Genomic DNA, 17324 nt, shown 5'->3' on the forward strand with positions numbered 1-17324 from the left:
TTGAGCAACATGGGAAGAACAAACTGTTATATATAGAACTTTTCTAACCTCAAATGGCAACATAGGGTTGAGATTAGAGGGAAAACACCAACTTTCTAGGGATTAACAAATATTTCCTCGGGATTGTTTCATTTGATTAACTCTAGGGAATATCTTCCAATCTCAGCCCTACGTTTGATATCCTGCCTCAAACGTGGTTTGAAGATAGTAATTGTTTATATATACTATAAAAACTAAAAAAATATGAAGGTGGTCCAAAGGTTTCGATGAATCACAACTAAATTTAGAGAGATTTCTCTAAATTTAGAAGAAAGTTAGTTGATTGACAAAGAAACCAACACCACAACTTCAATCACAAAAACATAACCATCAACCTTCCTCTCTTGTTGTTACAAATAGAAGGAAATAGAGAGAAGGAGAAGAAGAAGCAAACAATGGCTACTCGAAACGCCATTATCGTGATTGGAATCGCGATATTGCTCTCCGCCATTTTTACGGAGCGTAAGAAATTATAAAATTCACATTTTTTTATTTAAAAAAAAATTATATAAAATATTTTATTTACTTTTTTGTTTTTTTGTTTTTTGGTTACAGAAAATGAAATTGAGTTTACTTATAGTGGGGAGAAGGGACCTGAGAAATGGGGAAGCTTGAGCCCATTATTCGAGACATGTTCGAAAGGAAAACATCAATCACCTATAGACATTGTGAAGGACGATGCGGTCTATAATCCGAATTTACAAAGTTTAATCAGAGATTATAATCCTACAAATGCTACCTTAATCAACTACGGCGTTGGTATCGGGGTTTGTTCTTCTTTCATCTTCCATTTAAAACAAAAAAATGGATTATATATTTTAATTTTTTGTGCTCAAGATTTTATACATATTTCATTAATTAATATTTATCGATACTTATTTCAAAGATAATAAATTTTTGGCTTACATGGTTGGGATCGTGTGTTATTTCTTGAGTCAACGGAACCGACCCATATGATTAGCACGTGTGTGGGTTAGGATCCGCTGATTCAAGAAAAATTACTAAAACCCTAGAACACAAAATCCAACGTTCATCATTTATCTAGGGATATGTAACATACATTTTTCCAAATCATTAGATTTCGAGTTTTCATTTTGAGTCAATGAATCTTGACCTATTCATATTGACACCCCAAATGTTTGGGATAAGAATTTGAGGATGATAATGAGATATATTATTCAAAGATTGAGGATCTCCAAATTGGTGTCTTTTAATTTTTTTTCACGAAAAACATTTATAAGAAAACAAATCAGCTGTTCATAAAGATTTTGAAAGGTTACCAAAATTCAAGTTGATTATGTCCCACCATTTCTTTGAAAAAAGATGATCAAACAATTCCCAATTAGCCTTCTAGCCCATAAGAAAATGATCGATTTCAGCTTAATTGGAATTCTTTGTTTGGCTAAATCCTCTAATAGTATGGAAGGAATGGTCAAGCGAGAACGATTGATTTTTCCTAATTTTTCTATTTTTAAATTATTCATCCTCAATTAATGTCCATTGCAACTATTAGATATTCCCAAATTTGACGGCTTAGAGCTGTCAAATTTCTCCCATCCTTCGTTAATTTGACAGTTTCGACCCGTTGAAAAACAAAAAATTGACAATAAAAAATTCGACGCCAAATCAACCTCTTGACAGCCTAGGCCGTCAAATTTGGGCTTTTTTCACATTGTGTTGTCGGTAAAAATAAAGGAGTTTACCATAATTGAAAGATGTTATTTGAGAAAATGACATTAAAAACTGACGATGATTTTTCGGAACATATAGATATTTTAAAAAAAAAAATCAAGATATTAGAGATTGCACAATACCCAATACTTGGATTGGGGATTAATGATACATGATGTTTTTATGGCTAATCGATGAATATTATGTTATCTACCATAATTTAAATATATTCTTAATTGTAATTTTGTTAAATAATCTCAAACAAACTCGATTATTGGAGGCAAATTAGATTTTTTTTATTTATTATTATTTCTTGACAGTTGTTATACAAAGACGGTGTTGGAGTCGCGATTGTAGATGGTAAGAACTACACCCTAAAGCAAATGCATTGGCGTTCACCTTCTGAGCACACAATTGATGGAGTTAGGTAAGTTTCTCCCTTTAATAGTCAGCTAAAAACATATGGATTGATGATCAAAACACATTAATGATCGACGAAAAAGAATTCATACCCAATATTTAGTATTATATGTAAAAGATTATGATGATTATATAGAAATTAATAACAAATTCAGAACACCCACAACAATTCTCATTTAATCAATTTGACAAAATTGATAAAGTCGTGGTGGGCCTCGAATTTGAGTAAATTAAGCTATAAAATGACAATTTACAATGGTAGAGCTCTCCGTATTCGCATTAGTATATGTGTACAATATACTTAAGCATTTTACAATTACAGGTACCCTTTGGAGCTTCATCTGGTCCACGTGGCGGATGATGGTAGCGTGTCCATGGTGTCGATTATCTATCAATATGGCAATCCCGATCCACTTATATCTCGAGTAAATACAATTAATATATATTAATTAAGATTTGTAATCATAATAAATTTCTTTAAAAATGAAAGATTGTTACCAATTTTTGAAATGCAGTTGAAGAATAGTTTAGATAGGCTGAGTGAGGATGTTTGTAAGGATGATGAAGAAGCTCATGTTCCTGTCACATTCCTTGGAACTAATAATTTGAAGCGTGGCACCACCAAATATTTCAGATATTTGGGATCTCTTACTGTTCCTCCATGCACTGAGAATGTTATCTGGCATATCCTTGGAAAGGTACTTTTCGGCTTTCATGGTTTATAAAAGATCACTACTATTGCCACACAAACTTTTACTAATGCCAAATCACCGAAGAATTGGTCATAATTGGTGTGGCATTAGCAACTCTCTTTTATAAAAAATAAAAAATAAAAAAATCACTTAATTCGTCAAAATCTTCGAAGTTTGTCACTTCAGCATTATACTTTTCGGGTCATGCTGGAGTGACCTCAAGCTGGAACCTCATATCACACTACTTAATGTGAAAGTGGATGGGAACCATAGATACTTTTCACTCGTATCTCGATGAAAAGCAATTACGGTTCTCATACATTTTTCACGTCAAGAAGTACGATATGAGGTTCCAGCTTGAGGTCACTTCAGCATTATTATTTTCTTATTTAAATTACCTAGACAGCTTGACCAATGGTGAAAAGAATGAGTTGTGTTAGAGTGACTTTAAATTTACATCATTTCACACTTTGCTGATGTGGAGGTGTGTATAGAACCATAGATGTTTTTTTTTTCACTCGGTGTCTTAATGGAAAGCATCTAGGGTTCTATACACACATCCGTATCACCAAAGTGTGAAACGGTGTCAATTTTAAAATCACTCCAACATTTTCCTGAAAAAAAAATATTTTTCTGTGGAGCTCAACATCTACGTAGGGGTGTCAATGGATAGTCGAAAATTCGAATTTGATTTCGAAAATCCAGATATTATCCGAAAATTTCTAATATCGGATTTGAATTCGGATAGTTATATATATTTGAATCCTTATTGGATACGGATTCGGATATTAAAATTTTGAATCCGATAATATCCAATTCAAAACAATATATGCTATATATTATTTTATTTGATTAATTTTTATATAAATAATATAATATATAATAAATTATTTTTTTAATAATGAAAAATCAGTTGGATAAGGAAAAATTATGTTTTTTTTTTAATATACAAATTATTTGAATTTTAATATGATATTATCCGATAAGATAATTGGATTCGAATTTGGATAGAGTTTTAGAACATCCCTCAAATTCGAATTCGAATTCGGATATCAGATAAAAATTTCATATTCGGATTCAAATAATGTTGTATCCGAACCGATAAGCATCTATTGAAAGCCCTACATTCATGTAGGACATAGTCATATTTTTTTGGTGCCATGTGTCCATATGGTCCTTAGGTCTATGGAACCCAATCTCTCTCTCTTTCTCTATGTATATTTAAATGTTAATATATTTATTTTGCTTACGCGATCGTAGGTGAGAGAGATATCTAAGGAGCAAGTAGAGACTCTAAGAGCTCCATTGGGCATAACATATAAAAACAACTCGAGGCCTATACAGCCATTGAATGATCGAAAAGTGGAGCTATACGATGTGCAACACAAGTGCTAATCTTCTTTTACATATGTGGTCGTGAGACAGGACATGACACCGCAGTCACTCGATATCATCATCATAATTTATAATGAAAACAATGTATCATTGTAGAGCTTATAAGAAATTGTAGTAAAAGTGTATTGAATTTGAATACTATTAGTAAGGGCAATAAATGTGCTTGGTAATATATTATTTACGTTAGTTTCCTAATTTATCGAGGCCGCAATCTACTAGTTGGAGGTCACCTAGAACCAATTGCAGTACTCCATTACGTATAAAAATTCTCCTATGATTGCATTTTTAAAAATAAATAAAAGTTGGAATTTTTTTTGTTCTTTCTTCATCATCATATTCTTCTTCTTTTTATTGATCAATTGAAGCCTATGATTGGCTACGACGCCACTCTTTTTCTTCTCTTTAATCATCACTCCAAGAAAAAAAAAAAAAAAAGGGAAAAAAATATTGCACCTTTACTTTTCCTTTTTCATTAGCGTACCATCTTCTTCTTATTGTATTTCATATTTATGTCAATGACACAAGAGAAGGTTTGTGATTGCAATAGGCAATAACATTGAGATAATATGAATAAAGAATGATGAAGTTCATCCTTCTTTTAGATGCAACTAGTAGGATTGAGATAGGGATCTTAATATTTAATTTTAGGTTAGGTACAATCAACAACTTGTGAGCTACATGTGGTCATTAAATTAATTTATTGAAATCAACCATATCTAACCATATGTCACTCATTTCCTTCTTCTTCTTCTTTTTTTTTTTTTTTTTTTTTAATTATTTAGTTCAAAGTTTTCATAATACCATAAGATCTAATCTTTTGTAAGTTAATTTGAAATAAAAATAGTGCAGTTAGTAATATTTTCCTAACACCCAAGAGGTTGGTTCAGGAGTATAAAATTAATGCTCACTCTGTTGGTCATCTGTTCGAAACTGGGTGACCTCCTTATTTATCCTATTTTGCACTTTTTGAAATTTACATGGGATTGGGGTCTATTAGGATTCATCTAAGATACTAACTAAAATGATCGAAATGCCCTCATCTTCAATATCTCGTCAAAATCCCTTGGTTTCCCTCTTGCCCAAAATATATATATATTCTTTCATCTTCAAAGTTATTAGCCAAAGACTTTTTGTTTCTCTATCCAAAATACATCATCTTCAAACTCTTCAACCTCGGTGAAGAATTATCTTTAACTCACTCATCTTTATCTTTAATCCATCGTCTTCAAACTTATCTTACCTCTTATAGAAAATTATACTCTTGAGTTTTCTATGCAAACCAATCATCTTGCTCTACTTCCCTGAAATTCCTAATTCTTTCCAGCGATTTGTAGATTGAAGTGGGTAAAATTTTCAAGTTGATGATGATAGTAAAAGATTTAACCCAAAAAAGAATTATGGTGGTTGGTTGGGGAAAATCCTTCCTTATACTTAATTCTCCCAAAATCCTCCATTGTTATTGGGTTTGAGGGTTGAAGAAGATAAAACATCAAGGTTGAAGGCTTAAGGTTAAAAATGTAAAGTGGCTTGTTGAATTACCCTATTTTATTTACATATGAAAACTCCAATTTATAAATTATAATATCTTAAAAAATTAAATTTTATTTAAATATACAATTATTGTTTACATTTTTCTAGAGCTCTAATACAGTTATTTTCAACTACCCATTTAGTTATTTTTTTATTAATATTTATTGCATTTTTTTTTAGTAAAATAGCAATATCTTGAATAAAAAAGGGCCCAACCGGGTTCGAACCGGTGACCTCTTGATCTGCAGTCAAATGCTCTACCACTGAGCTATGGACCCCGCATTTGATAGTAACGTACTAAATATTTATATTAATAGAACTTACAAGAAATGATGCGACTTTGCTTCTACAAGATGAAACACCATCAATTCCTTACTAGTAATTTTGTGGCATTTATGACGTTTGTGTGGTTTAAGGGGTCAACCCGACCCAAATCCAGAAAGGCTGGGTGCCGAAAGCCCATTCAACCCAGTTATTGACCCAGCTAACCTTGTCCAAAAGCCACCTAGATACCAAAATCTAGGGCTTTCAATGGATCAGGTTTGGATCGGATTGATATCAATCCAATCTAATATGATAAATTATCAAATTGGATCCTTATAGGAACCCAAATCCTTGATCCGGACCAGTCATCTCGAAAACATTACATGTAGACCGAGTTCGCCATTGTAACCATATAATATAATGACTTTATATAAGGGTGTATAAACTAATATCAAAATTTCTCGGATGATGATAAATAATAGATACTAAGTAATAAAATTATTATTTACGTTTGACAATTATTTTGATAAAATAGTTTTCAAATTTAAATTGATCCCTAAGGCATGTCAAATCCATAGGGATTCCACTACGTGAAAATCCCAACTTTTTCTAAAAAAATTTGTTGGGCCTGGCCCGTCGAATTTTAAATCCGAAATTCCGCGGCCTGTGGACCACGTTTTCGGTCCATCACACTGACTCTCTCTCTCTCACTGTTTCTCTTTCTCTCTGCTTCTCTTACTGTTTCTCTCCGTCTCTCTCTCACAGTCGATCGATCGACTTCTCACTCTCTGCCTCTCTCTCTCTCACTGTTTCTCTCTTTCTCTCTCTCACACACACTCAATCGATCGACCTCTCCATTACTTTCTCACAGTCGATCGATTTCTCTCCCTGTCTCCCTCGATCTCATCTCTAGATCGATCTCATCTCTGGAGTATGGATCGATGTCATCGCTCAATCGCTCGATTTCTCCATTTGTGATCTATTTGTCTATTTTGATCTGGTTGTTTCTGCTAATGCGTCTAGTGTGAATCGACCGTGTACCAGGCGTTAGGTCGTTCGATTTACTTTTGGTTTGGTGAGTTTTGTTGATCGATCTGTAGATAAGTTGGTGATTTGGTTGCATTTGATGTTTTTATTTGGTTTTTGTGTGAATCGAGTTGGAAAAAAGGGAAATTTTGTTAATTTGCTTTGTTTTAGTTGGTTTTTTCTGGAATTTGTTTGTGCATTGAGTTGTTCTTGCTGTTCTTAGTGATATTTTTGACGATCTGTTACTTGATAAGTGATTTTTCACTGTTTTGTCTCTTTTTGAAAGGATCTGAACTCCTGAAGACGACATTTCCTCGCTTTTTATTTGTTTTTTTGTGTGCTCATTTTGTTCTTTTTTATCTCAATTTCCAGTAAATCAAGTGGAGAGAGAGTGATTTTTCCTTGTTATCTCATGTTGTCTGGCTTCACTTGTTTTCAATTGCCGTCTTTTCTCCAAATCAAATTGGAACCAAGGCGATCATCCTAAAAAACTTCATTTTTCTGCAAATGTGTCTCATACCTTTCACATTTATGGCTTGTTTGGTTGTTTGAATCGGTTAATTTTAAAGGTGTCTCCAAATGTGTCTCTTACCTTCTAAACATTTTAACCAGTAGAAAACCTGAGTTCTGATTTTTTTCCTACTGATGTTATTATCAATATATCTGATTTCAGTTGCATTCTGAAACATCACAATAATTTGTATCTCAGAAAACTTTGTTTAAGGTTCTGATATTCTGTCGACATAATAGAAGAAAAAATTAGTCTATTTTCTATTTTCTATTTTTCTTATATTTTGTTTGTAGTCTTTTGTGGACTTGTGTAAATATTTCACAATGGAGAATGGCGACCACTCAATGAAGAAGGGGTACAAGTTGTGGAAGCTCTGACTAGAAACATTAGTCACAATGTGCATTGCACTGAGTGCGGGAGCCAGTCCATTGATATTCTCAAGCAGATGTTGCTATTCTCCTCATAAGGGTACAGTTTTTGGTTCACTTCTTTTCCATTATTTTTCCCATTTGACCTCTGAATCACTTCAGTTAACATGCTTGCTATCTTCCAATCATATATTTATATCCTTTAGTCAATTGATTATTGATGAGACTAGGTTGTATTTTGAACTTCGACTTGTGTTTTGGTGACATTATGTTATTTCTTCATTTATAACTTCAGTTAGCATTCATTTTTTCTGCTTAGTCTACTATAAGGATGCAGTTAGATTCATTTTCCCTGCTTGCCGGAATTCAGCCAGATTCTTGCCAATGTTCAAAATAAGTTCTTCTTCCTCTTAGATTTTTTTTTTTCATTTATGAGAAAATGAAATGCTGAACCTGTTTTCAACAGATGACATGCCCTTGACCTTGGTCTTCAATGGAAAGACCTAAGAAGAAATAACCTCAACATGGATAAACGTGTTCCCGATTGAGTGGATCATTTTTTTTTACTGGTTTTGGTCAATTGGAACGAAGTTTAGTAACGTTGTTGCATGATGTGTGTTTCTTGTTAGTTAACGAAGTTGATAAATGTGAAATTAATCTTGGTCAGGCCAAGGTTTTTCTACTCAATATGTTAGGATTGATTGTTAACGTTGTGCCAAAGAGAAGTGGATATAGTGAAATTAAACATGCTTGTTACATTTGTGCCAAAGCCCAATCTTGTATTGTCATTGGTGGCTCATGTGCCATTGGTGATGGAAATGCAAGTTGTTTGAGTTATTAGCTTCTTTTACGTGTGATTTGGTTTTTGATATAGTTTTTTTATATTTCTACTTGGTTCCTTTTTATCTCATTTTTAGATAACTATTTTTTTAAACTCTAATTCATTCTTTCTTTCTTCAAAGTTCATAGTTAAATGTTCTGATATTTTATTGTAGTGAACAGAATTGTACTTTTAGCTCACGTAAATGGTAACTATAATTCAATCTATGTTACTTGGTGTACTAGAAATTCAATTCTAATTTCTTAGTAATTCCACATTTACCTTATATTGAATTCACAAGGTCTCTCTTTCCAATGCTCCCTAGGCCGATTTAGTTTAGTCGTTGCTAATAATTTTTCTGTTTGGGAGGCCCCAAACTTGAATTGAACGAGTTTGGTTTAATCCGGCAAATTGACCATGAATTGAACTTGCCACATCTTGGCTATTTGTTTTTCAACTTTGTTCAATGTTGATTATGGTTGTTACCATCACTTTCTATGAGGTCATGAGTTCCAATTGAGTGACACGGATATCCTTATAAAAAAACTCGAAAAGTTTGACATTGGAGAAATATTTTCCCATAGTCCCATTTTCAGCTTTATGCATTGTAGTATGTCAATGTGATCCTAACTGTATATCTTCGGTATTTCTTCAATAAAAGACCATCAATGTTGCTAGGGAGACCTAACTGTATATCTTCGGTATTTCTTCAATATATATATACATATATATTTTTTCATGTTTTCTTTGCTAATCTTGTGTACACGTCAAAATTTCTTAACTTCATCACCTTCTTCTGTAGTTGATAAGCAAGGAGATTAAGGGCTACTTTGAGTCATTTACTTTCTCTTGGAGGATCCCATTCGAAAGATGGTCAGTCTATTGACAAATCACCAGTGACAGTCTGTTATAAAATCGAAATCAAGTATAAGGCCTTATACTATTATAATCTGGCAAAACCATATAAAAGGTCAGTTTTTTAAACTTCGATATTCTTAGTGGAGACTATTAAAGCTCTATCTTGCTATTGGTAGTGCTTAGATACTTGGTTGCTCTATCTTAAAGGTCTGTGTTTTAAACTTCGTCATATTCTTATTATCTACCCATATTTAAGGGTTGAATCATGTTGCGGACTCATTGACATCAAGTGTTTTCTTGGAAGTGTCACTCGCTAGGGAAAGTCATAAGAGAAGATCTAATATGCATTTTCTTTTCATTTCTGTTTTATAAAAGAAAATGATTCCATTAACTTATCTGGGTGGAGTCTGCCACTGAACATGTTATTAGTACTCTGACGTCATTCTTCATTTTGATCTGAAACATTAGGGAATAAATTATAATTTTGAAATGAAAACATTTTGTTTACTTGGGTTGACATCTAAATTCCATTTTCAGGGATCCTATTCATTTTTCTTTCATTGATGGTCATCTTGACCTCCCTTGATGTTGCCTCCTTTGTGATCTTTTTTAATCCTGACTGGCATCTCAATATCATATGGTTTGGTTGATTCTCACCAAGAGTATTTCCTTGTCAGGAACCAATCAGTAGCTGGTTCCTATCTCTTTGTATGTTTTCCATTTATGACAGGCATAGAAAAACTTCCTTTTGTTCCATAAAATTGTTAACTTTTAAATTATATCATCTTTTATTTATTTACTTACAAAGGCCTTGCTTAATCTTCTCTTATCTGATCACAAAGAATTTTTTTGTTTTTAAAACTCAGGTCATTACCCTGGATATGGGTCCTACTTGTTTCTGGTACAAAATATCATGGAGAGTTTGAGGAAAGGTTAAAGAAGCTGATGGAAGAAATTGAACAAAATGATGAGCTAATACTCTTTATTGATGAGTTCCACACTTTAATTGGAGCAGCTGAAGGTGCTATTGATGTTGCTAACATCTTGAAACTAGTTCTTGCAAGAGGCGAACTATAGGTAACTCATCTTTATCGCATGCAAATCTGATCTACTCCATCTAAATCTTCAATACATTACTTGAGGAAACCTTTCATCATCATAAGAATGAGAGCAAAGTGGGCTTACTATATTTAGGTGGACTGACCTGTTACAGTTGCTTGGAGTCACATTGAATTCGCCAATTTGACTATGGACCTATCTAACTTCGTTATCTGACTCATTACAGTTGTTTGTGAAACAGAACGGGGGATGATTGCAATTTCATTTTGTATATACTATCAGGACTTGTGTCCAATCTTTACTTCATTTCTCAAGTACTAAAGTTTTATATCTTTAGTTGGAAATCAGGTTTTCTACTACAGTTTTAACATTTGAATTTTTTTGAAATATGTGATAACCATCTATATCTATGCAGTTGTTAGACAAGAGGTACAGTAAGTAATTTCCTTGTGAATTTGTTGGGTAAGTGGCAGGTATCTGATTACGGTGGTCAGTTTGTTCTTGTCGGGTGTTTGGCTTACTCTCTTTTTGTTTGGAGATTATTGGTGGCAGGACCGCAAATTAATTGCACTCTCATTCCAGTATTCTAATCTTTGTAGCCAATCCGTTCCATGCATTGTTCTATCTCTTGTTTATGCTGTAAGCTTGTACTTTGTTATCAAAAACATAATTTGGGGTTTCTGGGTCGTCTGCTAGAGATGTGGCTAAACAACTCAAGGTGTTCTCATATTTTACCTTTACTAATGTTAGAATTCATTCATTTGATTGTTTATGAAGATTATGTGAAACATCATTCAGTACTTGTTTGGTATAGTTTTTTGTGGGAAGGGATTGTTAATGTAGATCATGTTACCACTTCTCTATGCTATAGTCATACGTACAATGGCTCTATGGAACCCAATGATTAGGATTAAAAAAATCAAATGAAAAGATTACATGTATAGGTTGGTACAATAAATGCTCTCCCAAGATAAAAAAAATTACTTACCCATATCGACAATAGTGCAAAACTCTTGGAGACAATGCCATGCCATTTCCATATTTGGTTCAACAGAATTCCTGCTCTCTGTGTTTTAACATACTCAGAAGATAAATTCTTTGTTTGATTCAAAAGGTATAAAGTTTCTAGTTAATGTTTTAGAAGAGATGAACCCCCCTTTGAAGGTAAAGGAATATCATTTCCAGGTTTAAAACATACATGCAAATACTTGAAATAGAAGTGTTGTAGACAAGGAATATGGATCTACAGTGTGATCACATTCCCCTCGATATTATCAAATTCACTATTCGTTATGCTCTCTGTGGAGAAGCCTGGAATCTTTGTGTATCCATGCATGCATAGCTTGCATATGCATATGGTTTTTATCAGCAGAGTGGTATAAGCCCTAGCTTGCAATAATCTTCTTTAGCTATAATAGTTGGACTGTTTTAGAAGTAAATAAGTCTATTTTGACTTATTACTGTGAACTTTGAAGGTCGAAGCTTAATCGGCTGAACTTCTGGGGATGAACTGATCTCTGTGGCCACAATAAGGTATGCTCTGTTGTTTATAACATGTTTCATGTGGACCAAACATGGATCACATCGATGTAAGACGCGTAAGAAGGTATGTTATCATATAAAGGGGATGTTTTGTTTCAATGGTAATTTATTGTTCATCCAGAAATAGAAGTGGGGAATAATTGACAAACTCACAACCCATCATTTTTTTGGTTTTTGAGCGTAAGAAAGTGATGTATTGGTATAATCTTCATTTGTATTGTATGATTTAGGATGGTTCCAAATCAGGAATGTACCAAAAAGGAAAAAATAGCAGACCTCAAGAAGCTCTACACCTTGCAAGAAGCATCGGAGCACAACACAAGAGAGAGTTGTTGAGTCATCATAGATGTAAAGGTATACCCAACATCCATGCAAATTTTCCTTTTTTTTTTTTTTTTCCTTTGCTTTCATGGTTTTATGCATAGATCTCTTTTATGTTCTTTTTTAGAGAGATGGGTTTTCAATTTCAATGAGTTTTATGCATAAAAGGCATGTTTGATGTTAATGGGGAGATCTATTCTGCATGAGTGACGGTTTTACTATATTCTGTTCTTTCTTGAGTGTATTTGTTGATATGTGTTTCTTGGATTTGTCTGTTTCATGGTTTTGTTGTTGTTATCTCCTGAACTTTTGGGTGATTACTGAGGTTTTAGTACTAATTTCTTCTAGTAGTCTTTGTTTTTTTAAATATCTTGTGGATTTCATACTTATCCTTGAGATCCTATCATTTAGAAATTTTAAAAAGTGAGATAGACATATTTTTCTCTCTATCATTTAGTCCTATATGGGACAAGTAGATATTCTTTTTCTACCTAATATATAGATTCTCATGATTTATATTCTTAGTTGTTTAAGTGTAAGGCCATAAATAGGCTAATGCATTGCAATCGGGCATTTGTTTGTCTATGTTTAGTGCACTTGAACAATCTTTTGAGATGCACTCTTGGCATTGCAGACTAAAGAAAAGCGGTGAGAATCATTTATCTTTGATTGCAAATGGATTTTTGTGGACATTGGTTCATTAAAGCCACGGGGATTGGCAATCGAGTTTCTTTCCAGTTGGAACACAAGCTCATTTGTATCTCAATTGCTTCTTGTCTATCCTTGTCAGTAGTCTTATTCTGATTTTTCCCCATCTAGTTTTTCTGGCATGCTATTAGAAAGTGTTTAGCTCTTTTTGCTGGAGAATTGGACATGAACTTTGTGTCAAATGAGACAAAATTAGTTTCAGATTACTTGATGAGTAGTTGTCTCTTCACCTTTTGGCTATTAAGTTAAATTGTTATGTATCTTTTTGGATGTTTATAGATATTTTTTGATGAATGATTAAATTACTTACTCATATGACCAGGATGGATATATAAATTATACATGGGCCTTTTGGCAGTATTTTGCACAAACTCTATCAATATTCATGCTGGTCTAAATGGCCTTGAAGCTGGGCAAACGGCTGTTATTGCATCTGCTGTAAGTATAAAATCTTCTGCAAACGTTGCGATCCTGCTTTATTATGTATGTTGATATATCGTGTAATAATGCATTTCCTTGATCACAGGTTTTGATGCATAACGTAATGCAAATTGGAGCATCTACAGACCCCGAATATAAACAGGCTCATGCATTCTCCATTTACCTTGTTGTTGCTCTAGACTTCTCAGAGAACATGACAATGTCAAGGCCAAGATTCAGGATAAGGAAGGGATCCCACCTGATCAGCAGAGGCTCATCTTCGCTGGAAAGCAGCTTGAGGATGGCCCCACCCTGGCTGATTATAATATTCAGAAGGAGTCCACCCTGCACCTGGTTCTCCGTTTGAGAGGTGGAATGCAGATCTTTGTCAAAACTCTTACTGGAAAGACCATTACTCTTGAAGTAGAGAGCTCTGACACCATTGACAATGTGAAGGCCAAAATCCAGGACAAAGAGGGTATCCCACCTGACCAGCAAAGGTTGATCTTTGCTGGGAAGCAACTTGAGGATGGCCGAACCCTGGCTGACTACAATATTCAGAAAGAGTCTACTCTTCACCTTGTCCTTTGTTTGCGCGGTGGTGATGAGTAAAGATGTAAGTGGTGCTTTTAAGTTTCAGCCCTTTGGGTTGGTGTCCTGTGTGTGTCTGTCTCTGTCTGTCTGCTGTGTTCTTCAAGTATGAAGATTAAGGTTTGGATATTTTCATAAATAATCCTGGTGTTTGGTTTACCGTTGATGTGAATTTCCGTTTTAAATAGACTATTTTGTTTGTAATTCTATGACCTTGCTCTAGATATTCTTTTTGATATTCTTATCAGTGTTAATTTGAAGCTTGTTTTATGATTTTTCTTTTGTTTTTTTTGTTTTTTTGATTTTTTTTATTATTATTTCGTTCATTGTGATTAGTGAATTAGAGGACCGTGCTATTGTTTGTTAAACCTCCAAATTTGACGGTCATACTCTATGGTTTTTTTTTTTGTTTTTTTTGAAGTCCATTCTCCAATAATTTGATAGTCCAGGGCCGTCAAAAAAACAAATTCTACAAGAGAATATTTGACGGGCATATTTGATGGGAGGGTCCGTCAAATTTCACAAAATTTGACAGGTTAAGACCGTCAAATATGGGCCTTTTTCACATAGTGTTCTCTTTGGAGGATATCCCCTAGAGCTTCTCTAGTAATACCGATCCGTAGAAAATTTATATTAACCGAAATGGAAAATGTGTTCTTCTTCCCATCTTAACTTATCAATTGAATGGCATTGTTTTAGAAGTCTGGATGTATGCCAAACTTTTTTGGCACAAATCCATCTAGCAATCATTCGATAATGTTTAAACAACAACAACGAAACCTCAACCCAAACATTCAAGTTAAATGAATTTTGTTTCTCCATTTCATTTTGTCCAAAGTCAAGTCTTTTGTTCCTGAAAGTAACATGTTCTTGATATTTTCTCTTCAAAAAATCTAAGAAGGTGAAAAAAAAAAAAGATAATTTATTAAGGAAATAGGGTCCTACAAATTAAGAAGAGAGATTTATTCGACAAACCTAACAATTGCATTTTTATTAAAAAAATATTATCTTGGAGTTTTGACAACTCCAAGGGAACCTTACTTTATGAAGTTTGTTACCCGCCTAACCTTACTTCTTCAAGTTTGTCACACAGCAAACCTTTGATTGAAAATAGACGACATAAAATTCAAATTGGTGGCTTAATTTGCCATTTAACATATTGTGGAGTACTGGATCCTAACAACATCAATTTGTAGAATCCAAAACATGATCTATGACATAAGGTTACAAAGGACAAAATTCTAAGAATTTTGAAAAAAAAAGTTATTTTTAATTGTTGAATTCTACTTTTAAATTTTAGAGTTTGGTAGTCATCCATTTTCAACACATTTGATCAAACTCAATTTTTTTTTCTTTTGAATCTAAGTTTTTCAATAAAATCTAAAAGGCTTTAGTGTTGGGTTGCCAATTTAATAATCTATGTTGACCCAATAACCCTTGGTAAGATTTGAAATCATACTAAGTAGTCATGCTAGCCTGATTCATATAGTAAGGTTTGATTCAGGAACAAACTTGATAAAGTAAGGGAGTTTTTGAAATAAAATTGGAACATATAGGTCTGCCTAGTAAATCTCTCAACTAAGAAAGAGTTGTGATAAACTGAAGCTATTTGTATGCTTTTTGACATGGCCGTGCATAGAACCATAGATATTTTTCTTCGGGAAACACAAAGAAAAAGATCTATGCTTTTGTTCACATGCCATGTTAGAGAGCGTAAAAAGAGTGTCCGTTTTAGAATGTCAGTATATCAGTAGTCATTAAGAAAATAGGACAACTAAGTTCCCTTCAAATGAACAAGATTAATGATCAAATGACACGGTGACACATGTGCGGTCTGTAAGCGACTAATGTGGCAAGGGCACAAATCCATAGATCTTTTACCTTGTGTATCTCGAAGAAAAAGATATATGGTTATGTGCCTTTGCCACGTTAACCACGTATGTGTCAACACATACGTTTACCACACAACTCGATGGACAATTATAGGCAATAAGAAAAAAAGAAATTACAATTAAAGGTCTAAAATGCGGTCAAGGAGTGTAAATTGAATATTTACCAAAATACGGAGGAGTAAGTGTGGAGGCTATTTTAATCAAACCATTCGATGGGAACACATGTCATGGAATAACCATTCCCAAGACAAAACCCAACACTAAAAAACGGGTGAGCCACATGTCTTAGATAGAACATGATATAATATGGAAGAGTAAAGGTACGTTTTTTTGACATTAGGGTTATAAGATCCGATATAAACTAAGTATAAGTCCAGTTGTTAAATATCACCAATTCTGATAAAGGAAAATAAATTAATGATGATGCATTAAGGAATGTTAATGATATCACCCGGATCCATTTAAATTTGATTTGAACCGAGGTGAAAATTGTGAACTGTAAACGTACAACAAAGTATCCTGGTGAAGGTAAAGAAGTCAAGTAGGGTTTGAGCTTATTCCACTAAAATAAATACAAACTCAGTCTACCGAAATAAATACGAACTTAGTGAATTTCTTTTAGTTTAAAGATCTATCAAACCAATTAGATGATAGTTCAGGGCACGAACCTGTTCTTTAATAAGATGAAAAATTAAATGTGATATGAACTTTTTCACACAAAAATCCTATCATTTAATGCAAGATATAAGAACACTTATCAAGTTGAAGTGATTGAGACATCCTCTGACTAACTAAGTAACGAAATCTCATCTGCTATATATTAATGGAGGGGGTAAGACACAACAAATCAAATTTGATGGAAACATTAATGGAAATATTGGCACAACTTTCAAAGAGTAAATCAATGTCCATCTAATTTGGGTAAGTCGTGTGGTGACACCTGTCCAGGGGTTTTGATTTATAAAGTAACAAAAATGAGTGGGAAGAGAGGGTTAGAAAATTAAAAAGAAAAGAGATAAAGAAAACTTTCTACAACTATATTCTTCTTCATTCTTCAGATTTTCTTGTTTCTTCTTATTGTATTTAATACTAACAAAATCATCGGAGGATCATTGACAAACACCACACCGGGATCTCGACCCTTTTTACTATTTGTTTTCAAACTACCAGAGTCAAAGAAGATTCAACATACTCCTT

General features: G+C 33.5%; 2 protein-coding genes, 1 long non-coding RNA gene and 1 other non-coding gene across 6 annotated transcripts; 3 read left to right on the plus strand and 1 right to left on the minus strand.

The window, feature by feature from the left end:
* Nucleotides 1–344: 344 nt before the first annotated feature.
* Nucleotides 345–4398, plus strand: LOC147400063 (alpha carbonic anhydrase 1, chloroplastic-like). Its single transcript, XM_086446641.1, has 6 exons — nt 345–501; nt 595–806; nt 2031–2137; nt 2453–2555; nt 2646–2828; nt 4083–4398. Exons 1-6 carry the CDS (start codon nt 435–437, stop codon nt 4215–4217), a joined length of 807 nt encoding a protein of 268 aa, XP_086302767.1. The 5' UTR covers nt 345–434; the 3' UTR covers nt 4218–4398.
* Nucleotides 4399–5953: 1555 nt separating this feature from the next.
* On the minus strand, nt 5954–6025 carry TRNAC-GCA (transfer RNA cysteine (anticodon GCA)). Its single transcript has one exon. It is a non-coding gene; the product is annotated as a tRNA-Cys (tRNA).
* A 673-nt stretch (nt 6026–6698) lies between these two features.
* Nucleotides 6699–12404, plus strand: LOC147400065 (uncharacterized). Of its 3 annotated transcripts, none has more exons than XR_015179175.1 (5): nt 6699–7086; nt 7842–8016; nt 9539–9706; nt 10461–11371; nt 12129–12404. It is a non-coding gene; the product is annotated as an uncharacterized LOC147400065 (long non-coding RNA). The 3 variants fall into 3 exon arrangements; XR_015179173.1 differs by having other exon boundaries at nt 6707–7086; nt 10461–10671; nt 11839–12402; XR_015179174.1 differs by having other exon boundaries at nt 6711–7086; nt 10461–10671; nt 12129–12402.
* A 1162-nt stretch (nt 12405–13566) lies between these two features.
* Nucleotides 13567–14394, plus strand: LOC147400066 (uncharacterized). The gene is made up of 2 exons (XM_086446581.1): nt 13567–13707; nt 13804–14394. The coding sequence occupies exons 1-2, from the start codon at nt 13567–13569 to the stop codon at nt 14254–14256; spliced, it is 594 nt and encodes a 197-aa protein (XP_086302707.1). The 3' UTR covers nt 14257–14394.
* Nucleotides 14395–17324: the final 2930 nt, after the last annotated feature.

The sequence above is a fragment of the Akebia trifoliata genome, chromosome 6 (genome assembly GCF_017979445.1).
Source record: "Akebia trifoliata isolate Shusen 1 chromosome 6, ASM1797944v1, whole genome shotgun sequence".
Lineage (NCBI taxonomy): Eukaryota > Viridiplantae > Streptophyta > Magnoliopsida > Ranunculales > Lardizabalaceae > Akebia > Akebia trifoliata.